Source organism: Euphorbia lathyris, chromosome 10, assembly GCF_963576675.1.
Source record: "Euphorbia lathyris chromosome 10, ddEupLath1.1, whole genome shotgun sequence".
NCBI lineage: Eukaryota > Viridiplantae > Streptophyta > Magnoliopsida > Malpighiales > Euphorbiaceae > Euphorbia > Euphorbia lathyris.
Window position 1 is genome coordinate 24,874,684 of NC_088919.1, and position 19,435 is coordinate 24,894,118.

Consider the following 19,435-nt stretch of genomic DNA (forward strand, 5'->3'; position numbering starts at 1 on the left):
TAATTACCAATGAAAATGTTAGGTTTCACTCTTCTATAACTGTAATAATAATCAGATTTACTAATGAAAAGGATGAGTCTTTTATCATAGGTATGAACTAATTTCGCATTTTAAATTCATGTTAGAGGTGAGTCTTTCTTTTAGATACACTCGAATTCCTTGCTATTGGCATATTATTTCGTGAAGCTATATGCATGCTGAGAATGGTAGATCTTGTTCTTTTGTTTGCAAATATTATTAAAAATAGGAATTATGAACTGATCTGAGTTTTTTTTTTATTTGAAAATAATATTTGCATGGATATTAAGAATGCTTATGTACATGGAAAGATTGATTGAAGAGTATAACATTGGAAGATCTTCTATGTGTATGAATATAAATGTGTATATGAAACATGTATTAAATGAAGAAGATGTTTCATGTTACAAATTGATTATTTTCTAAAACAACTTGTATGTTTTGTTATGAGTTGAAAACGATATGACTGATGAGCAAACAAGTTAGACAATAAATTGATTAGATGTCTTCTGGTTTGACTTAAGTATACACATAAACTGAATACCATAAACTGATTAAATGTCTTCTCGTGTGACTTGAATATACATGAACGAGGGCTGTGCATTATGTGGAGAACTCCACAATGGTTACTCCACAAACACAGTAGAACATAAACTTTGGAGGTTTGCCGGTTTGGTTTCATCTTATTCCTTTTTGTAGTTTCATAGAAATTGTAAAATGCGAGCATTCCAAAGATAATTGTTAACGCAAAAAACAATGTGATTGATAAACAAGTTATAATTTTATATTATATATAATAATAAAACAAAATACTAGGTGGAGTCTTCAAATACATAATCATCCTTGTTCCTCCTCCTCCATTAATTGTGTTTTCCTTTGTGTGGCCTCTATGTTTTCAGCTATGCATAAGCGATTCAGGAAAGTAATTTGTGCCCTGAAAGAGCACAGCTCAGTTAGGTATGCAAAAGTAGCAACATTTGGTGGTTTTTGCGATCTTAATCTCATTATTATCAAAGCTACTGCTCCTAATGATTTCCCATTGCCTCAAAGATACATTAATGAACTCTTAAACATTTTTTCTATCTGCCCTTCTTCCTTTCACTCCTTTTCACTCAGTTTCACTAGTCGTTTCGGACGAACCCGCAGCTGGAAAGTGGCCCTTAAGTGTCTCCTTCTCCTCCACCGCTTGCTCAGGTCCTTGCCTCAACATAGCCCTTTCCGGGCTGAACTTTTATGGATTAGATCAAACGGTTTGCTCTCTCTCTACCCCTGTCGTTTCCGCGATGATTCCTCCTCCAATCCTGAGGATTACACCATTTTCATTAGATCATATGCTCAGTTACTAAACGAACTACTCGATTGCTTCACCTTGGAAGAAGTAGATGAAGAAGAAGATATGGGTGAGAGATTGCAAGATAAAATGAGTGAAATGCTAGAAATTCTGCCGCAGCTTCAAAGCCTAATAGATAGAGTAATGGAGTGTAGGCCAAGAGGAGCAGCAGCAAGAAGCTTCATTGTTGAATCGGCTATGAAGCATATAATTCGGGATAGTTTCAAATGTTACACCACATTCAGAAAAGAAATTGTTCATGTTTTGGATAATCTAATCCAAATGCCATACAGGAGTTGTATCTTGTCCTTTGGAATTTACAAGAAAGCTGCTAAGCAAGCAGAGGAGCTTTGCGAGTTTTATGAATGGTGTAAGGTGAAAGGATTCTGTGGTTCTTATGAGTATCCATTTATAGAAAAAATTCCAGACATTCAAATACGAGCTCTCGAGACTTTCCTTAATGGGATGTGGCAGTTAACTGAGTCATCTTCTTCTGCTACATCTCCATCTTCCAATTCAATTGGAGAAGATGATGATGATGCTGATTATGAACATAATAATAATGATAAGCAAAGAAGGGGGTTTCTAATTAGTACTAAGTGGGTGAAATTTGAAGAAAGTGGAAGAAACTTGTGGGGAGAGGAAGAGATGAAAGCATTGATTCAATTTGAAGATGACGATGATGATGATGAAAACTGGGAGATTTTGCTTGATACTTCAATTGATCTTGCTCCTACAAATCAAGATATGGAGCAATGCCACATTATGCAACTATATAATCCTAATCCATTCAATCCCTTTTATCCCCTTCATCAAAAATTAGGATAAATACTCAAATTTGTTCATTGTAATTGGTTTTCTTCTATGCATAACAGCAGCAGAATTATTATTCAAGATCAATAAAAAGATGCCCATATTGGTGTTTTCTATGCTCTTTTTAATTTTGTATAAAAGATACAAGTGTACTATTATTATTAATTCAAATTCATTTCAATTGTTACCTTAAAAAATTGTATTGTTTCGATTATTTTGGTATTGGATATGTTCGTGTTTGCAACGTGCTATAAAGAAAATATGTTAAATGTACCAACCGTCTCCCTCCTTTTTTCAAAAAAAAAAAAGTACCAATTAATACTTGTAAGTTATCCGATCACTAAAGAAAACATTGGACTTTAACAACACTTTTATAGCAACATTTTTATAAATTGTCTTATGGACTCAATTTAAAAAAGTCCAAAGTGTCCAACAATTATACATAGCCTCATGGGCTCAAATCCTATTTGGCCCACTCTTCTGTAAATCCAGAGCAAACACATAGCAGTGTTCATTGAAACTTCAGATAGTGAGATCGTGAAGTAAAATCTTCAGTAATCGTGAGCCTCGGGCATCCCATCAAAGGCGCATAGATTAGCCATTTTCTTTTCAAATTCATGGTTGTTGAGATTGATCCACGTTTTTGAAATCTCTAATGATCTGTTCGTCGACTAAACGGGTTTAAATAGAAGAACACAAGCTATAGGGGCGAAAGTATAAATAAGATGAAATAAAATAAAGTTGGAAAACGTTTCGCAAGAATCACAGTTGACATGACAATATTGGACATGTCGATCCATCTTGTTGAGTTGAAATGAGAGACGTTGACCAAGATATAGGTTCAATGTCTTGAGTTTGGGCTCGTTATTCCCACACATTGATTCACTATTATCTATGCAATTTAATTAGGCTCGACGTGTTGAACGTCTAGGCACGTCGAGTCAGCTAGATGCATAGTCGTACTTGAGATACAAATCGAGAAACATCGTGTTGAGGTAGGTGATAAATCTCGCACGTCGAGCTCAGACGCTCCTCAAACAAAATTGAGTCTATCAACGCAGTTGACTCACCAAATAGGGATTTCTCTTTATCATAAAATTTTTAGTGGGCTAAGTGTTTAATATTGGAGTATGCCTTAGTTCCAAGACGTTATTTGACGAAACTATTAACTGTAAGATAATAATCTGTTAAATCGGCTTACTTGTGCAAACTGATTAACAGAGTATCCAAGGTTAGTGATTTGCTCACGTTTAGCAAGTTGATGACTTGGTTAAGTGAAGTCGTGAGGCAACAATATGCTAATCTGAATATCTCTGGTATATTACTACCGTGGGAACGATAACTAACTAAAGACTAGTATGTTCCTTGATTGTAATGGTGTTTCACTGGTTACAGATGTTGGTCCCATGTGATTAGTTCCAAAGGGGGGGGTTAGGAACTAATGTAACTTTTTCGTTAATTAATCTTGCTGACTTGATAATTTTAACGAGTTTATTAACTCAGCTTTTGGTCAGCTTGGCCGATCTTAGTGTAAAACAGCTTTGGTCGGATGTTGACTAAGACTGTTTCACTTGCGAGTTGGGAGTTGAGACTTTTGTGGTCAGCTTCCAACTCAGCACATTAATTTACTCAGTATCAGCTTTAAACAGTTTATATGCTGAGTAAATATGACAAACAACACATGCACATATATATCTATATTGAGAGAGTTAGAAGTTACTCAGTATGACTTATCCTGGTTCGGCCTCTCTGCCTACGTCCAGTCCCCATACTCCTCCAGGCTTTTAGAATCCAATACTGAGCTCTTTAAGGGTAGAGCACAAACCGGTTACAAGGCAGTTGAATATGCAAGAGTACCTTCCTCTATTCGTCTACTCAACTCCTACTAAGTGCTACAACCCAGCACCTAGATTTCTCTACCATTGAGTATTTACAACCAAATACTCAGCACAACACTCTCAATTTACAATTGATACAACTTGCTCTTTTTAAGATAAAGAACACTTTAGATGATTACAAAACAATCAATCTAGCATTTACACAAGGAATAGAAAGTGGGTGTAAGATTTCTTTCTTGTTTTTGAGTGCTTTGAACTTGTATTTTTCTCTCTTGTATGTTCTGTAATTCGACAATTGTCCAAGTGATATCTTTGTCCCTTTTATAGTTGTACTCTGAGGATCAAATTATTTGAATTTGATTTGTCCGTTGAATCCAAAACGGCTCTTTTGGGGGACAACCTTCTGGTCAGCTTCAGATGTGCAAGCCAATCATGTTTTCTTATTTCTTCAGATGTCAGGCTTGTCTTCTTCCTACAGACTTTGTCTTCTTGCGGCATTTTGTCTTATAGCGTCGAACAGTTGACCCATGCATCTTGGAATTTGGCTTTTGTGTAATTCCAAGGCTTCTATTATTGGTGCAGACAGTTGCCGAATTTGTCTTTTAGCTAACGGATCATTCATACTGTCCTGAAGATCACTCAGCTTCACTTCGATAGTCATTGTCTTTGATTGTCACCAATTCTCATACTGAGTTCTTTTTCACTCAGCTTCCATGGTCAGCTTCGTTCTGCAAGATCTAGTTTCTGAAGCGGACTTCTTTTATGCTGAGTTCCGTTCCACTCAGCTTCTTTGATTAGCTTTTTTTCTTGAGTTGTTGTTTTGAAGATGACTTATCTTCTCTTATGCTGAGTTGCTCTTCACTCAGCTTGTGTTGTGTTTTTCATACTGACTTTGACCTGTCTTAATTTTTATTTCCTTTTGCATTTATATTTATACTCAATATTGAACAAACGGATTAGTACAATTAAATCAAAGCACTTAAATTTAATTGTCTCTTAATCATGGATTAAACTTAAATGATTTTGTCAAATCAAAATCTTGTGGAAAGGTGTTTCAACAATAGATATTGGATGTCAAATTGGAGGCATTAGGGTTTATGAAACAGTAAACTTTAGATTAATGCGCTATGAGAACACCACATGGTTAGAACAATCATAGGTGGTTCTCATGTAACTCTAAGTTGAATCCTTAGACCAAGTTCACTATATGGCCTAGGCGGCTTGTAATACTTTGACCGATCACCTAACAGGCATATAACAAGGTCCTAAGTATGGATTCAGTCAGGTGCATTGTGTCATTCTTAGAAACTACGAGTGAAGCGGGGGATCGCTGAATCTCACATAGATATTAGATATCATTGGCCACTAGACTAATGGGACTGAGAAGCATGTGGACACACTTGAATGGGGCAATGTGTAATTATTCATTCGAACTTATCAGTTCATTAGAGATCAAGAAATGTTCGAGTAACAGATGAGGGTGACTTAATCGTGCCTCGTACTGGACTCGATATCGTATAGCAATGATTACTTAAGAGGTTATTATTAGGTTCTCGAAAGTCACAAATAAGATTACTATCTGAGTTGCACAGTCACAAAGGTCAGCTAAAGCCTATTTATATCAGGTAAGACAAAATAGATGTTCGATTTAACCACCATCTCTGGATATACCTATCACGATCACTTACGGAAGAGACTAGTTGGAATAAAATGTTTCTTAGAATGATAAAAGGAAAGGAGTCTGAAGCCAATTAGTGACCTACACGTAGAAAGGTGCATTATCGAATCCAACCAGAAGCTTACACGTGGAAAGTGTGAAACACTTTAGGTATATGATTATCTATAAATAGCTTCAGAAATAGGAGACAATGGACATTACTAATCATTCTTTCACTTATAGATTACTTTCAAGTTTATACTTTATCCAAAGTATCTTACTGACTTAAGCATCAGAGAGGGGACGCCAGATTCCGGCCCCTCCCTGACTATTTGTTATTTGATTTAGGAACCCCAGGAAGACCCTAGCCCTAAGGATATGATGGGATGTGCTATAATACTAAAGATTAATCCCTCTAAAGCGAGAGTTGCACATGGTTTTAATCGGAAGCGGGTTTGCTAACCAACCTAGACTTAGGTGTACATGCCAACGTTTGACTAAGTCGAAGTCATCTATGGATCTTGGCCTACTAAGAAATGCATATACTAACATGAATCATTTACATGGGATATTAATTCATTTAGTGGAGAAATAACAAAGTCATTTGGTTAATCAACTTTTATATTAAATTCTTTGTAGATCAATATGGCCACTCATTTTCATTAAGATTTGTCCTTTAGAAGGACAAAGTTAATGGATGATTAAACATCTCCTAGATAATTTTGATCAAGTTCATCCCAAATGATTAGATATGTGGGAAGAATGAAATTGTTGCCAAGTAGCATTGGATGCTTAGTGATATGGAACAATAAATCAAAAGAGACCAGTCTGGTGTTGATAGTACAACTTGGGAAAAGGAAAATCAAGGGTTAACCCCAAATGGAAAGGGCTTAGAGCCCAAGGGGAATGATACCAAGGCCACTCCAAAGCCCAAGCCTAAAGGGATAATGTACACTCTTCATTACCATCTAGGAAGGTATTGAAAGAGAGATTGTCTTGTCTATATGGAAGAAGTAAGAAAGAATGGAAAGTTTCCACTTCAGGAATCTTAATTATAGAAAGAAACCCATCTATTTCTACATCTTAGTATTAGATACTAGATATTGTGATCACATTTTTGCAATGTACAGGGACATGAAAATAGAAGAAATTCAATGGAATAGAGAGATGGGCCTAATAGATGGGACAAGAGCATTAGATGTCGTCCTTTGGAAGGACAATATCATTACCAGCTCTTTTGCATTCAAGTTGTATTAATGTTCCCAAAATAGGGTAGGGCATTTTTTGTAGTTCATATTGGACATAAAGTCATGGGTTCATGAAATTGTTTAAAACAACGTCTTGAACGTCACAGAAACATTCTTTTATAGTATGATACTATTAAACAATTGTCTTCTTTGTTTAAACAATCTGAGCTATATCATAAGTACCAATTGGTTATAAATCAATCAGGATTTAAACCAAACTTATATTGGCATATGTCATCTAGACATGTAGATAAAAACCACCTAAGGCTTAAAGGATAGAGTGCTCAGCTCCCTTGTTTGAGAAACAAGTGAGATGTGTGAAATATATTTACAAAGATAGATTTACATGTCATCTAGAATACATAAACTCGTAGCACACCCTAAGACTCTGAGGATGGAGTGCCCAGTTCCTTTTGTTTTAGAAACGAAAAGGAAATGTGATATCTGTTTATAAAATTTAGATCAGACAGAAATATATTACAAGTATGTTATTAAGATAAAGCGCAAATGGACCAAATACATTGAATGTATAAGGGCCACTGAACATAAAATTATCAAAAGTCATCTGATTGGATCAGGATGACGAATACACTAGCCAATGATAAGTCAAGATTACTCTTCCAAGTCCTTAAAAGAAAATTAACCACTAGACTTAATATCAAACGATATGTTCAAACATACATCAAATTGTGTGATATCTCAAAGGAAATTGAGGTATCGAATCAGTTGCCCAAGTGAGAGAAAATGGTTATATTGCTCTAATCCAACTATAAATTCTTGGAAAGGCTTGCATTTCAAGAAAGACATTGAGAGCATAAAATGAACATTAGATGTTTCATTTCACAATTAATCCTGAAGGTTTTACATAATGGAACTAATTTAAAAGATGTGAATATAGTTGAATTTTAGTAATCAATAGTCATGGTGACTGTCTAAAGATATAATTCTTAATTACTGCAATTGCAAAAAAGTTAGTGGGAGCACAAAAGAATTACATGCAATAACAAAATGAGTTAAATTACATGCAATATCCAGAAGTAAGTTGTTGGGTTGGGATTTTTAAAAACTGCCATTTGTGGTTTTTCATCCTAGTCACAATAGGCAAGCTTCAGTGATGGAAATGGGAAAAGCACTTGCTAGGTAACCTCGATCACAAGGCGTATTTAGGGATTTTACTTTGATTATAAAGTAGTCAATAAAGATGTAAAGACCACTAAAGTTGAGTCAGATAATAATTTTCAGGATCCAATGGAGGACTCATTGGATCAGCTTAAAATGAGGATCATGTTAAGCTAACATAGAATATGCTCTTCCTTAGTCGGAACTAGTGCAAGTGGGAGATTGTTGATGTATGCCCTAGTCTCGAGATATTATAGTCTAGACGGTGCCTTAATTATGAGACAACAATCTGTAATGATCATTTACTTGTGTGAATCAATCATACAAAGTATTGAGAATTAGTGATATGCTCACCTTTGATGGGTTGAGGACTTGGGAGAGTGAAACTGTGAGGCAATAAAATACTAATTTGAATGTCCCTGATCTATCGTTACTATAGGAATGGTAATGAATAAAAGTTTAGTATGCGTCTTGGTTGTGATGGTGTTTCACATGTCATAGTCATTGGATGCTAGATCGATTTATTATGAGAGCACCACATCGTATCATGAGTGTACCTTATGTGATAATCTTGATGAGTCCTTAGACCCAGAACCTCTATAGAGACACAGTATGCTTTGACCATCCGCTTAATGGGCTCGTGACTGAGTGCCAAGTATGAGTTTGATTGGGTATGTTGTGAATTATGCTTAGAAACCATGAGCAGTAGTAAATGGATTGCTACTCTTCAATAGAAGAGAATATATCCCTCGACAGTTGATTAGTAAAGCTGAGAAGCGTGTGACCACACCTGAATGAGGCTTATGCTTATTCGAACTTATTATTTTACTAAGAAATCAAGAAATGTCTGAGCACTAGATAAGGGTGACACTCTCGTGCCTCATACAAAGACATGGATATTGAAAGAGCAAAGGATCTACTGAATACATTATTAGGTTCTCAATATTCTGATTTGAGATTTCTATCTGATATGGAGAGTCATAATGACTTGTTAGAGTCCTCTTATGAATTATGGGCCGAAAACATCTTCCGGACCCATACTAGTATCTGGTAGGCCTATAGGATCGCCTGCTACGAGAGTCTAGTTGGAAGGTGTTGGGGTTTAGTATCCTATAGTCAATTGTTCTGGGATATAAACCAGCTGTAAATGAATTGTTCTTTATGTCATTTGTTTTAATAAGATCAAGGAAATCGAATAATAATAATAAATCATAGAAATTATCAAAAACCACGATACAGTAACATCAGAGTGATGATAATCCACATCACCAAAGGCCAGATAACAGACACAGATGGTAGCGCTACTAGATTCAGATACAGAATGTCTTCACCGACCGTATGCATGATTCTAATACAACTGACACAAAGACAAACACATCCACAGATAAAACAACCACAAATAATGCAAGCCTAATATGAGGATCGGTGAGACATGAAACAGATACAGATAGTACTGAGCACATATACCGGTTTTCAAGTGTGTAATTTATATCTCATAATATTTTTCAAATAACTTAAATATCCAGATGACAGAATTCGAATAAAATTTCAGATTTTCAATACGAACGGTAACAGATAAATCAATCGATTAACAGAATTAAGTACAATCTCAAAGACTTTTTACTTCCAAATAAGATAAATGATATCAGACAAACTAATATACCAAGGGCCTGTTCCCAGAAGCCTATGCTCTAATGCAGAGAATATTTGACAAATAAATTTAAGCTCAAAAGAAATGTTTTATCATCTAACTAAGCACTATTTTGAACAAATAACATTTTTAGAAAAGTTCATTAGAACTGTCTTAAAGGAACGAAAATAGGAGATAAATTTAAAAATCGAATCGAACTATTTTTATCAAACTTTTTAATATTAATTACCAAAGGACCGAAATATATTTTAAACCAAATAATTTTATCAAACGGATTTCATGCCAGAGATTTCAAAATCAAACAAATAGTGTCATGAACCATAATTACCACTCACCTCGAACTCCAAATAATAGCCAAATCCAAATCTTAGCTATCAATCTTTTTCCAATCCATCTGAACACCGTCAAATTTCCTATTCAATCAATCCAACTAAAATTACTCCAAAATTTTCTATCATACTTAATAAAATCTACAACCCAAATAAAATTGAGTCAAGCTAAACTATTGGGGAATCGAAATAAATGAATTTAAATGGTATTAAAATACGAGTTTAATGAAAACTATGATATATAGAGAAAATATAATTTTCTAACACCATGAATATATATATATATATATATGTATGAACAATAATTAATAAGTAAATTACCCTTTTTTTTCATTTGTGAGAAAGCTCAATGCCATCTGTGAAAGCTCTTTCCAGGAGGTGATGGCTGTCAAATATGATTTATGGAAAAAAGTACAAAATGAAACCTAGTTTTTACAAAATTAAAACCTCAAAATTGAAAAAGATTTTCGTAAGAGAATTATAAAAGAAAACTGATGCTTAAACATAGGAGATAATTAAGATTTGATGGATTTTTTTAAAATAGAATATAATAAAATAAATAGAAAAATAGCTTTACAAACTATTTTTTTCACTTTCGTAATTATCTACAATTTTCATAAACAACCAATATTTATAAACTAATAAAAATACAAATGTTGACAATTACCACCACTATATATATATATATATATATATATATATATATATATATAATAACTCAAATAATCTTTTTTTTTTGTTTTTTTGTACAAATATATCTCTTAAATATAAAATACGGGATATTACATTCTCTCCCCCTTAATTAAATTTCGTCCTCGAAATTTAAAATATTATCAGTTTTCTATCGAAAAGCCTAGATTAATGAACCTGAATCATTCAATACCATATCACACTTCCCTTGAATTTAACCTATATATTACCAAAAACTAAACGTCAACTATCTTACAACATAGTTCACTGTGTTGTTCTCAAACGATATACCATCGAAATTATATGCATCAGTCTTACTCTAATAACACTTCTTTGGAAACCTACATATAGAATGTACTTGTCATTCGGAGAAAAATAACAAGTTGCAGTTGCAGTATAGGAGAATCGCATCCAACTTAATGTCCTTCTATTTGCTATTTCAATCTATTGAAAACCGTAAATATTCCAACTATACTTAAATTAAACTATTCTAAAGATCAATGACAAATATAAACAATGCATATTATTTTTTTTTGATGGGTAAGCAATGCATATTATACTCCTTATAACCCCAAGCTTTCCACAAACAACTCTATGAGATAACTAATCATATACTATTAGCTTAGAAAATTATAGCCTTATTAATTTTCGCCTTTAATTTATAAAACCCTTTCAATTCGGCTCTCCGAATATCTATAAGCTAATTCGGTTCTCTAAATATCTCTAAGCGCGGTCACTATAAACCTTAAGCATATAAACCCTTACTAAATAATGAAGACTCTGTGGAGCACTATAACACCCGATAAACATCAATTCAATTTATTTTTCCAAGCCATAAACTCAATACACAAAATATTTATGATAACTAAAACTTTAATCATACCAACTCCTAATTATTTCTAAGACCACACTAAGGCTAAACAAAAAATTCTATACCCATTCAGGTCCTTGGACCTGTGCAACATATAGAAAGCAGTAACTCTATTCCTATAATGGTCATAATGGTTTTTTTTTTTATCACACAAACTCCAATGAGATACTTTCTCCACCAATACCGGATATATACAAAGGCTTTGTAAGTATCCTAAACTAACACCAAACTTATTTATTCTCTCCAAAAAAAATATTCACTAAACATCAAACATATTTCAATTTCACATCTCAAATTCATGAGTAGACTACCTGATGTTCAAAAACTCAACTATGAATTTATTTTTTTTTTAACTCCTAATTACCTTGATCGAAATTTGAGGGCCTAAAAAAAGCAATATCTCAAACCTTAATAAGACAAACTCAATGGAATAACTCCACTCTCAAAGCTTATATATTTATTACTATTCAATTTTACATACTCAATTTTACATACTCAATCAATAGAGCATTGAGAACCTCAAATGAACTTCCACTTAATTCTCCAAATCGTATAACAAGATCTCCAAATAATAGTTTGAACTTAAAGCTTTAACAAACCAACTCCAAATTATAATATCAATATTAAGGGCATGTAAATCTACAACTATCAAGGACCTTATAATAACTAAATCTTTGATTCAAGAAACCCAAAATTAAGATCAGCCATATAAACAACTAAATTTTTCTAACCATTATACCTTTATGAACCAATAATATTTATTCTCTCCAAAAAAAATATTCACTAAACATTAAACATATTTCAATTTCACATCTCAAATTCATGAGTAGACTACCTGATGTTCAAAAACTCAACTATGAATTTATTTTTTTTTAACTCCTAATTACCTTGATCGAAATTTGAGGGCCTAAAAAAAATCAATATCTCAAACCTTAATAAGACAAACTCAATGGAATAACTCCACTCTCAAAGCTTATATATTTATTACTATTCAATTTTACATACTCAATTTTACATACTCAATCAATAGAGCATTGAGAACCTCAAATGAACTTCCACTTAATTCTCCAAATCGTATAACAAGATCTCCAAATAATAGTTTGAACTTAAAGCTTTAACAAACCAACTCCAAATTATAATATCAATATTAAGGGCATGTAAATCTACAACTATCAAGGACCTTATAATAACTAAATCTTTGATTCAAGAAACCCAAAATTAAGATCAGCCATATAAACAACTAAATTTTTCTAACCATTGTACCTTTATGAACCAATAATTCCAACTCATCTTTAAGCTAATGCACCAGCCAACCCGTATAAACAGCAAGCCTTAATAATGATATTTAAAATCGTTGACCAAAACTCCAAATAATAACTTAAGCTATACACTAGCCTAAAAATTCTATAAGTATTCAATTTTCCTGTATTGAACTTAACTACTTCGAATATACTTCCACTTAATCACTAACCCATATAATAAAATAAAGATCTTCAAAATGCCTTGATTATGATATCCACTTTAAACTTTGATAGACAAACTGGAAGTCGAAATATCCACATTAAAAACTTCTAAAATCTATAACTATACTAAGAACCTTACAATAACTAAACTTTTGATTCACTAAACTAAAAATTAATGTTACATATACAAACACCAAAATATTCTAATCATTCAATGTACTCTACTGGGCCATAACTCCAAATCATCTTTTATCAAATGCACCAGACCCAACAATCCATAAAATAGCTGACCTTAAAATCATTGATAAAACTCCAAAATATAGCTTTAGCCACACCTTTGGCCTAAGAGGTAACCTAGCGCTCTGATACCACCTTTGTCACGACCCGAACCTGGCCATGACCGGCGCATAAATTAAGACTACCTTAACCTATGCTAGCCTCAAATTCAAAGTGCAAATTAATACTTGTTTAACTAATAAAGTCTTCTAGCCTGATGATACAACTTAAACTGTGAAGAAGTATATACCATAAATTTATCCAAAAGTCTCCAAATCAGTACAATAGCAATATCTAACTAATAATATCATCCTTCAACATCGAACCCAAATGTCTGCGCACCTATAGAGATCTTAATCTGAAAAATATAAAATCAACGTGGTATGAGATTTCCGTCTATGCGAGCGAAAATCTCAGTGAGTGATAATCATAGCACAACAGACGGGGAACAGGCAGATATGCAGATAAGTTTCAAATTTTGTTTTCAGAATTTATCAAAATATGATGGTGTAGAGAAATCAAATAATATTACGATTTTTACTAAAATCAAGTAAATCGAATAATAATAATAAATCACAGAAATTATCAAAAACCACGATACAGTAACATCAGAGTGATGATAATCCACATCACCAAAGGCCAGATAACAGACACAGATGGTAGCGCTACTAGATTCAGATACAGAATGTCTTCACCGACCGTATGCATGATTCTAATACAACTGACACAAAGATAAACACATCCACAGATAAAACAACCACAAATAATGCAAGCCTAATATGAGGATCGGTGAGACATGAAACAGATACAGATAGTACTGAGCACATATACCGGTTTTCAAGTGTGTAATTTATATCTCATAATATTTTTCAAATAACTTAAATATCCAGATGACAGAATTCGAATAAAATTTCAGATTTTCAATACGAACGGTAACAGATAAATCAATCGATTAACAGAATTAAGTACAATCTCAAAGACTTTTTACTTCCAAATAAGATAAATGATATCAGACAAACTAATATACCAAGGGCCTGTTCCCAGAAGCCTATGCTCTAATGCAGAGAATATTTGACAAATAAATTTAAGCTCAAAAGAAATGTTTTATCATCTAACTAAGCACTATTTTGAACAAATAACATTTTTAGAAAAGTTCATTAGAACTGTCTTAAAGGAACGAAAATAGGAGATAAATTTAAAAATCGAATCGAACTATTTTTATCAAACTTTTTAATATTAATTACCAAAGGACCGAAATATATTTTAAACCAAATAATTTTATCAAACGGATTTCATGCCAGAGATTTCAAAATCAAACAAATAGTGTCATGAACCATAATTACCACTCACCTCGAACTCCAAATAATAGCCAAATCCAAATCTTAGCTATCAATCTTTTTCCAATCCATCTGAACACCGTCAAATTTCCTATTCAATCAATCCAACTAAAATTACTCCAAAATTTTCTATCATACTTAATAAAATCTACAACCCAAATAAAATTGAGTCAAACTAAACTATTGGGGAATCGAAATAAATGAATTTAAATGGTATTAAAATACGAGTTTAATGAAAACTATGATATATAGAGAAAATATAATTTTCTAACACCATGAATATATATATATATATATGTATGAACAATAATTAATAAGTAAATTACCCTTTTTTTTCATTTGTGAGAAAGCTCAATGCCATCTGTGAAAGCTCTTTCCAGGAGGTGATGGCTGTCAAATATGATTTATGGAAAAGAGTACAAAATGAAACCTAGTTTTTACAAAATTAAAACCTCAAAATTGAAAAAGATTTTCGTAAGAGAATTATAAAAGAAAACTGCTGCTTAAACATAGGAGATAATTAAGATTTGATGGATTTTTTTAAAATAGAATATAATAAAATAAATAGAAAAATAGCTTTACAAACTATTTTTTTCACTTTCGTAATTATCTACAATTTTCATAAACAACCAATATTTATAAACTAATAAAAATACAAATGTTGACAATTACCACCATTATATATATATATATATATATATATATAATAACTCAAATAATCTCTTTTTTTTTGTTTTTTTTGTACAAATATATCTCTTAAATATAAAATACGGGATATTACAAAAATGAACGTCTCGCTATATGTGACTTGACATGATCCATAGTCATAAGATTCTATTCAAGGATGTAGTTGATAAAGGATCGAATTATACTGTAACTAATATGGAAAGGTCAACGACGGAATCAACCTGTCTTCTTATAACTCTGGGAGAATGTTTACGGTTCTGCCTATCACAATCCTCGCACTCATTCCGTTATACAAAGATTAAATGTAATTTTGGAAAATTAATTTAATGGTTGTATACGGCTAGTAGTAATAAGAACCTAATGGGTCACACATAAGACTTGGAACCAAAAAGAGGAATGGATATTAATTAATTGATGGAAGTCCAACTAAGTCCACTTAGGCCCAAATATAAGGGGGGCGAAAATCCATGTGTATTAGACACATGTAGGATTAATTTAATTTTGACAATTTTAATTAAATTATAATTATGGATTAAATTAATTATAGGATAATTTAATTAGAATGTTTATTGTGATTATATTACTTCTAATTATTATCCTATTAAATAAGTTAATATTATCTTATAATTAATAGTTGGATATAATTATAGATAATAATAAATAAGAGTTTTATTCCGGATACAACTCTTAATTAATAACCTAATTCTATCTAACTAGGATTTAGATACAAGAGGCTACAAATACTCCTCCCCCTTGCATATTTCGACCAAGCCAACACCATCCCGAGGAGAGAGAAATTCGACCCTTACCATAGAGGATCGATTTTCCACCGCTTGCTTCCATTCAATTGATTTTATCTCTTTCTCTTTATCCTTGATCTTGTGTTGATTTATTAGAGGTAATCTATTTTGGTTGCTATTCATCGTTTGAGATTCTAACTTGTTTGATCTTGTCTTTTGGTTTGTCTAAATCCTTGCAAGGTGATAGCTTAAGACTTGAAATAGAGATTTCACTTAACCTATCTATTCGGAGTTAACTCGGCCTGTACAAGTAAAACAAACGTCTCGCTATATGTGACTTGACATAATCCATAATCATAAGATTTCGTTCAAGGATGTAGTTGATAAAGGATCAAATTATACTGTAACTAATACGGAAAGATCAACGACGGAATCAACCTGTCTTCTTATAACTCTGGGGGAATGTTTACGGTTCTGCCTATCACAGTCCTCGCACTCATTCCGTTATACAAAGATTAAATGTAATTTTGGGAAATAATTTAATGGTTGTATACGGCTAGTAGTAATAAAAACCTAATGGGTCACACATAAGACTTGGAACCAAAAAGATGAATGGATATTAATTATGGAAGCTCAACTAAGTCCACTAAGGCCCAAATATAGGGGGGCGAAAATCCACGTGTATTAGACACATGTGGAATTAATTTAATTTTGAAAATTTTAATTAGATTATAATTATGGATTAAATTAATTATAGGATAATTTAATTAGAAGGTTTATTGTGATTATATTACTTCTAATTATTATCCTATTGAATAAGTTAATATTATCTTATAATTAATAGTTGGATATAATTATAGATAATAATAAATAAGAGTTTTATTCCGGATACAACTCTTAATTAATAACCTAATTCTATCTAACTAGGTTTTAGATACAAGAGGTCATAACTCCCCCTTGCATATTTCGACCAAGCCAACACCATCCCGAGGAGAGAGAAATTCGACCCCTACCATAGAGGATCGATTTTCCACCGCTTGCTTTCATTCAATTGATTTTATCTCTTTCTCTTTATTCTTGATCTTGTGTTGATTTATTAGAGGCAATCTATTTTGATTGTTATTCATCAGTTGAGATTCTAACTTGTTTGATCTTGTCTTTTGGTTTGTGCTCGTGAACTCGGAACTAGAGTTGAGGACACTTCGCTAGCAACAGTAGATAGTTCTTTTAAAAGGTATTTCCTTCTATCCTTCTTTGTATGAAATAACGAATAACGGATCTTGGGAAAATGAAATAAGTTAAAAAAAATTACATTTTCGCTGCCAAACGTTTGCCTATTTTCCTTCAAGCACATTCAATGTATATTAGAATGTATAGAATAATTATATAGATTCAAGCAAATATGGATCAATAAAACAGGACTTAAGCGAATTGAAATATTAATTAGATTAAAATCTAATTCAGCCAATGTCTAGTAAACAATAAAAGGAGAATTATCTGATAGGAAATATATTGAGATATAAATTGGATAAAGGTGTGTATATATAATTGTGATGTTACATATTATAATTATATATATGATTATATTATTAGATATTATAATTTTATTGTGTATTATTCTTTCAAATAATGAAAAAGATAGAAGAAAATCTGTTGTTTCCATTTTAGTATCCCTTTTATATCTCTCTCATCAAAATGGATCTTCATTTAATTAAAATAATATATTTTGTGAACTAGAAGCACTCATACGTTGGAAATGGATATTTTCTATGAGAGAGACATGGAAGAGGATACTAAAATGGGGACAATAGATTTTTTTTCCAAAAGAGATAATATCTTATTTAAACTGATCAGGTAAGAGATAATTGTTAGAAATCTTAGATTTCATCATAATATTAGATAAACACTAATTGTCCAGATGTTTGAATAAGATGATTTTCACAAACACTTAATAACAGTCAGAAGAGCGTACCTTGATCCATGACGATTACAATCGAGTTCTTCTGGAATCACAAGAATTGTGTTTCTCTCACTTAACCCTTTGACTTTACAGATTTTCTAGATGGACAGAAAATCACTTTTAGATAGATTAGAGAGAGGACCAATTCTGATTTGTGTTCAATAAATATACCTTCCATCAAGGTATCTCTTCATTCATAAGGTACCTTTTCGTTAATGAACCAATAGGATTCAATGTACCTTTTCATTAATCAATCAATATGATTGATCATACCCTTATATGAACTGACCAATAGGATTTATTGTTTTATTTTATCAAACATTAAGTATATAATATACTAGGACCATATTCTAACTTGATGTAAATTATGGAAAATCCAACAATAATATCTATAAGGAAATTGATATTATATTTGTTAAGGAAATCAATGATTACCTTGTCGGTTAAGGAGAAGATAAGTGTTTAATTTAAATAAATAAGGAGAGATGAGATAATTAATTTATCTCTTTTCCTCCTTCTAAAATCGCCCCCACCCAACCTTAATAAGGATTGGGATATTTTATTATGAAATGAAAATATTAATATGAATTAAATTGGATTTAATTCCATAAAGTATAAAAAGGAAAATAATGAGATTTTTCATTAAGCCTTTTTAGAAGAAACTTGATTCATGATTTTCTCTCTGGAGAAAACCTTAGTCATCCCCCCATAATGGAGTAAGGTGGCTGAATTCCTTTCAGGATTTCAAATTGCTAGGGCACAACTAATTCAACCAGTTGATCTTACGGGCGTGTGATAGTAAAGAGGATTCACATTTCAGCCCTTCTATTTATTTACATTCTAGATCATGATGTTTTCTGTGTTAAAATGATTTAATTGCTACTCTCCGATATGAGAGACGATATTACCTTGGACATTTGATTGGTGAATTTGAGAAGTGTACGGTCGTACCCAAATGAGGTAGTATGATTACTACTCATTTGGAGCTTATTATTTCACCGAAGAATCAAGAAATGTTTTAGCAACAAATCAGGGTGATAAGATTGTGCGTCATGCTAAACATCGATATCTATTAGCAAGGGAACACATAAAATTACTATTAGGTTCTTGTTATGTTCTTATGAGAAATTAATTCGGTCTGGTTTATCATAGTGTTTTGCTAGAGTAATACTTATGATTTGTGAGTCGAATGATGGAATCGGTCTCACTGTCAAGTCTGGATGAACCTAAAGGATCATACGCATAGAAAGTTTGACCAAATCATAAAATAGAGTAAGTTTGAAATAAATGTAATGGTTATATAAATTCTAGAGCTATTGATTACAGTGGACGATAGGCTAGAGGCTGATTTAATTAGATTAAAATCAGACTTGTGATAAGCCTAGTCAATGAAGATATAACATAATCAG

The 19,435-nt window shown here is 32.3% G+C and overlaps 1 protein-coding gene across 1 annotated transcript; it reads left to right on the forward strand.

Moving 5' to 3' along the window:
* The first annotated feature begins 919 nt into the window (after positions 1-919).
* Positions 920-2,176, forward strand: LOC136208054 (putative clathrin assembly protein At2g25430). The gene has a single exon (XM_065998892.1). It carries the CDS (start codon positions 920-922, stop codon positions 2,174-2,176), a length of 1,257 nt encoding a protein of 418 aa, XP_065854964.1.
* The last annotated feature ends 17,259 nt before the right edge of the window (positions 2,177-19,435 follow it).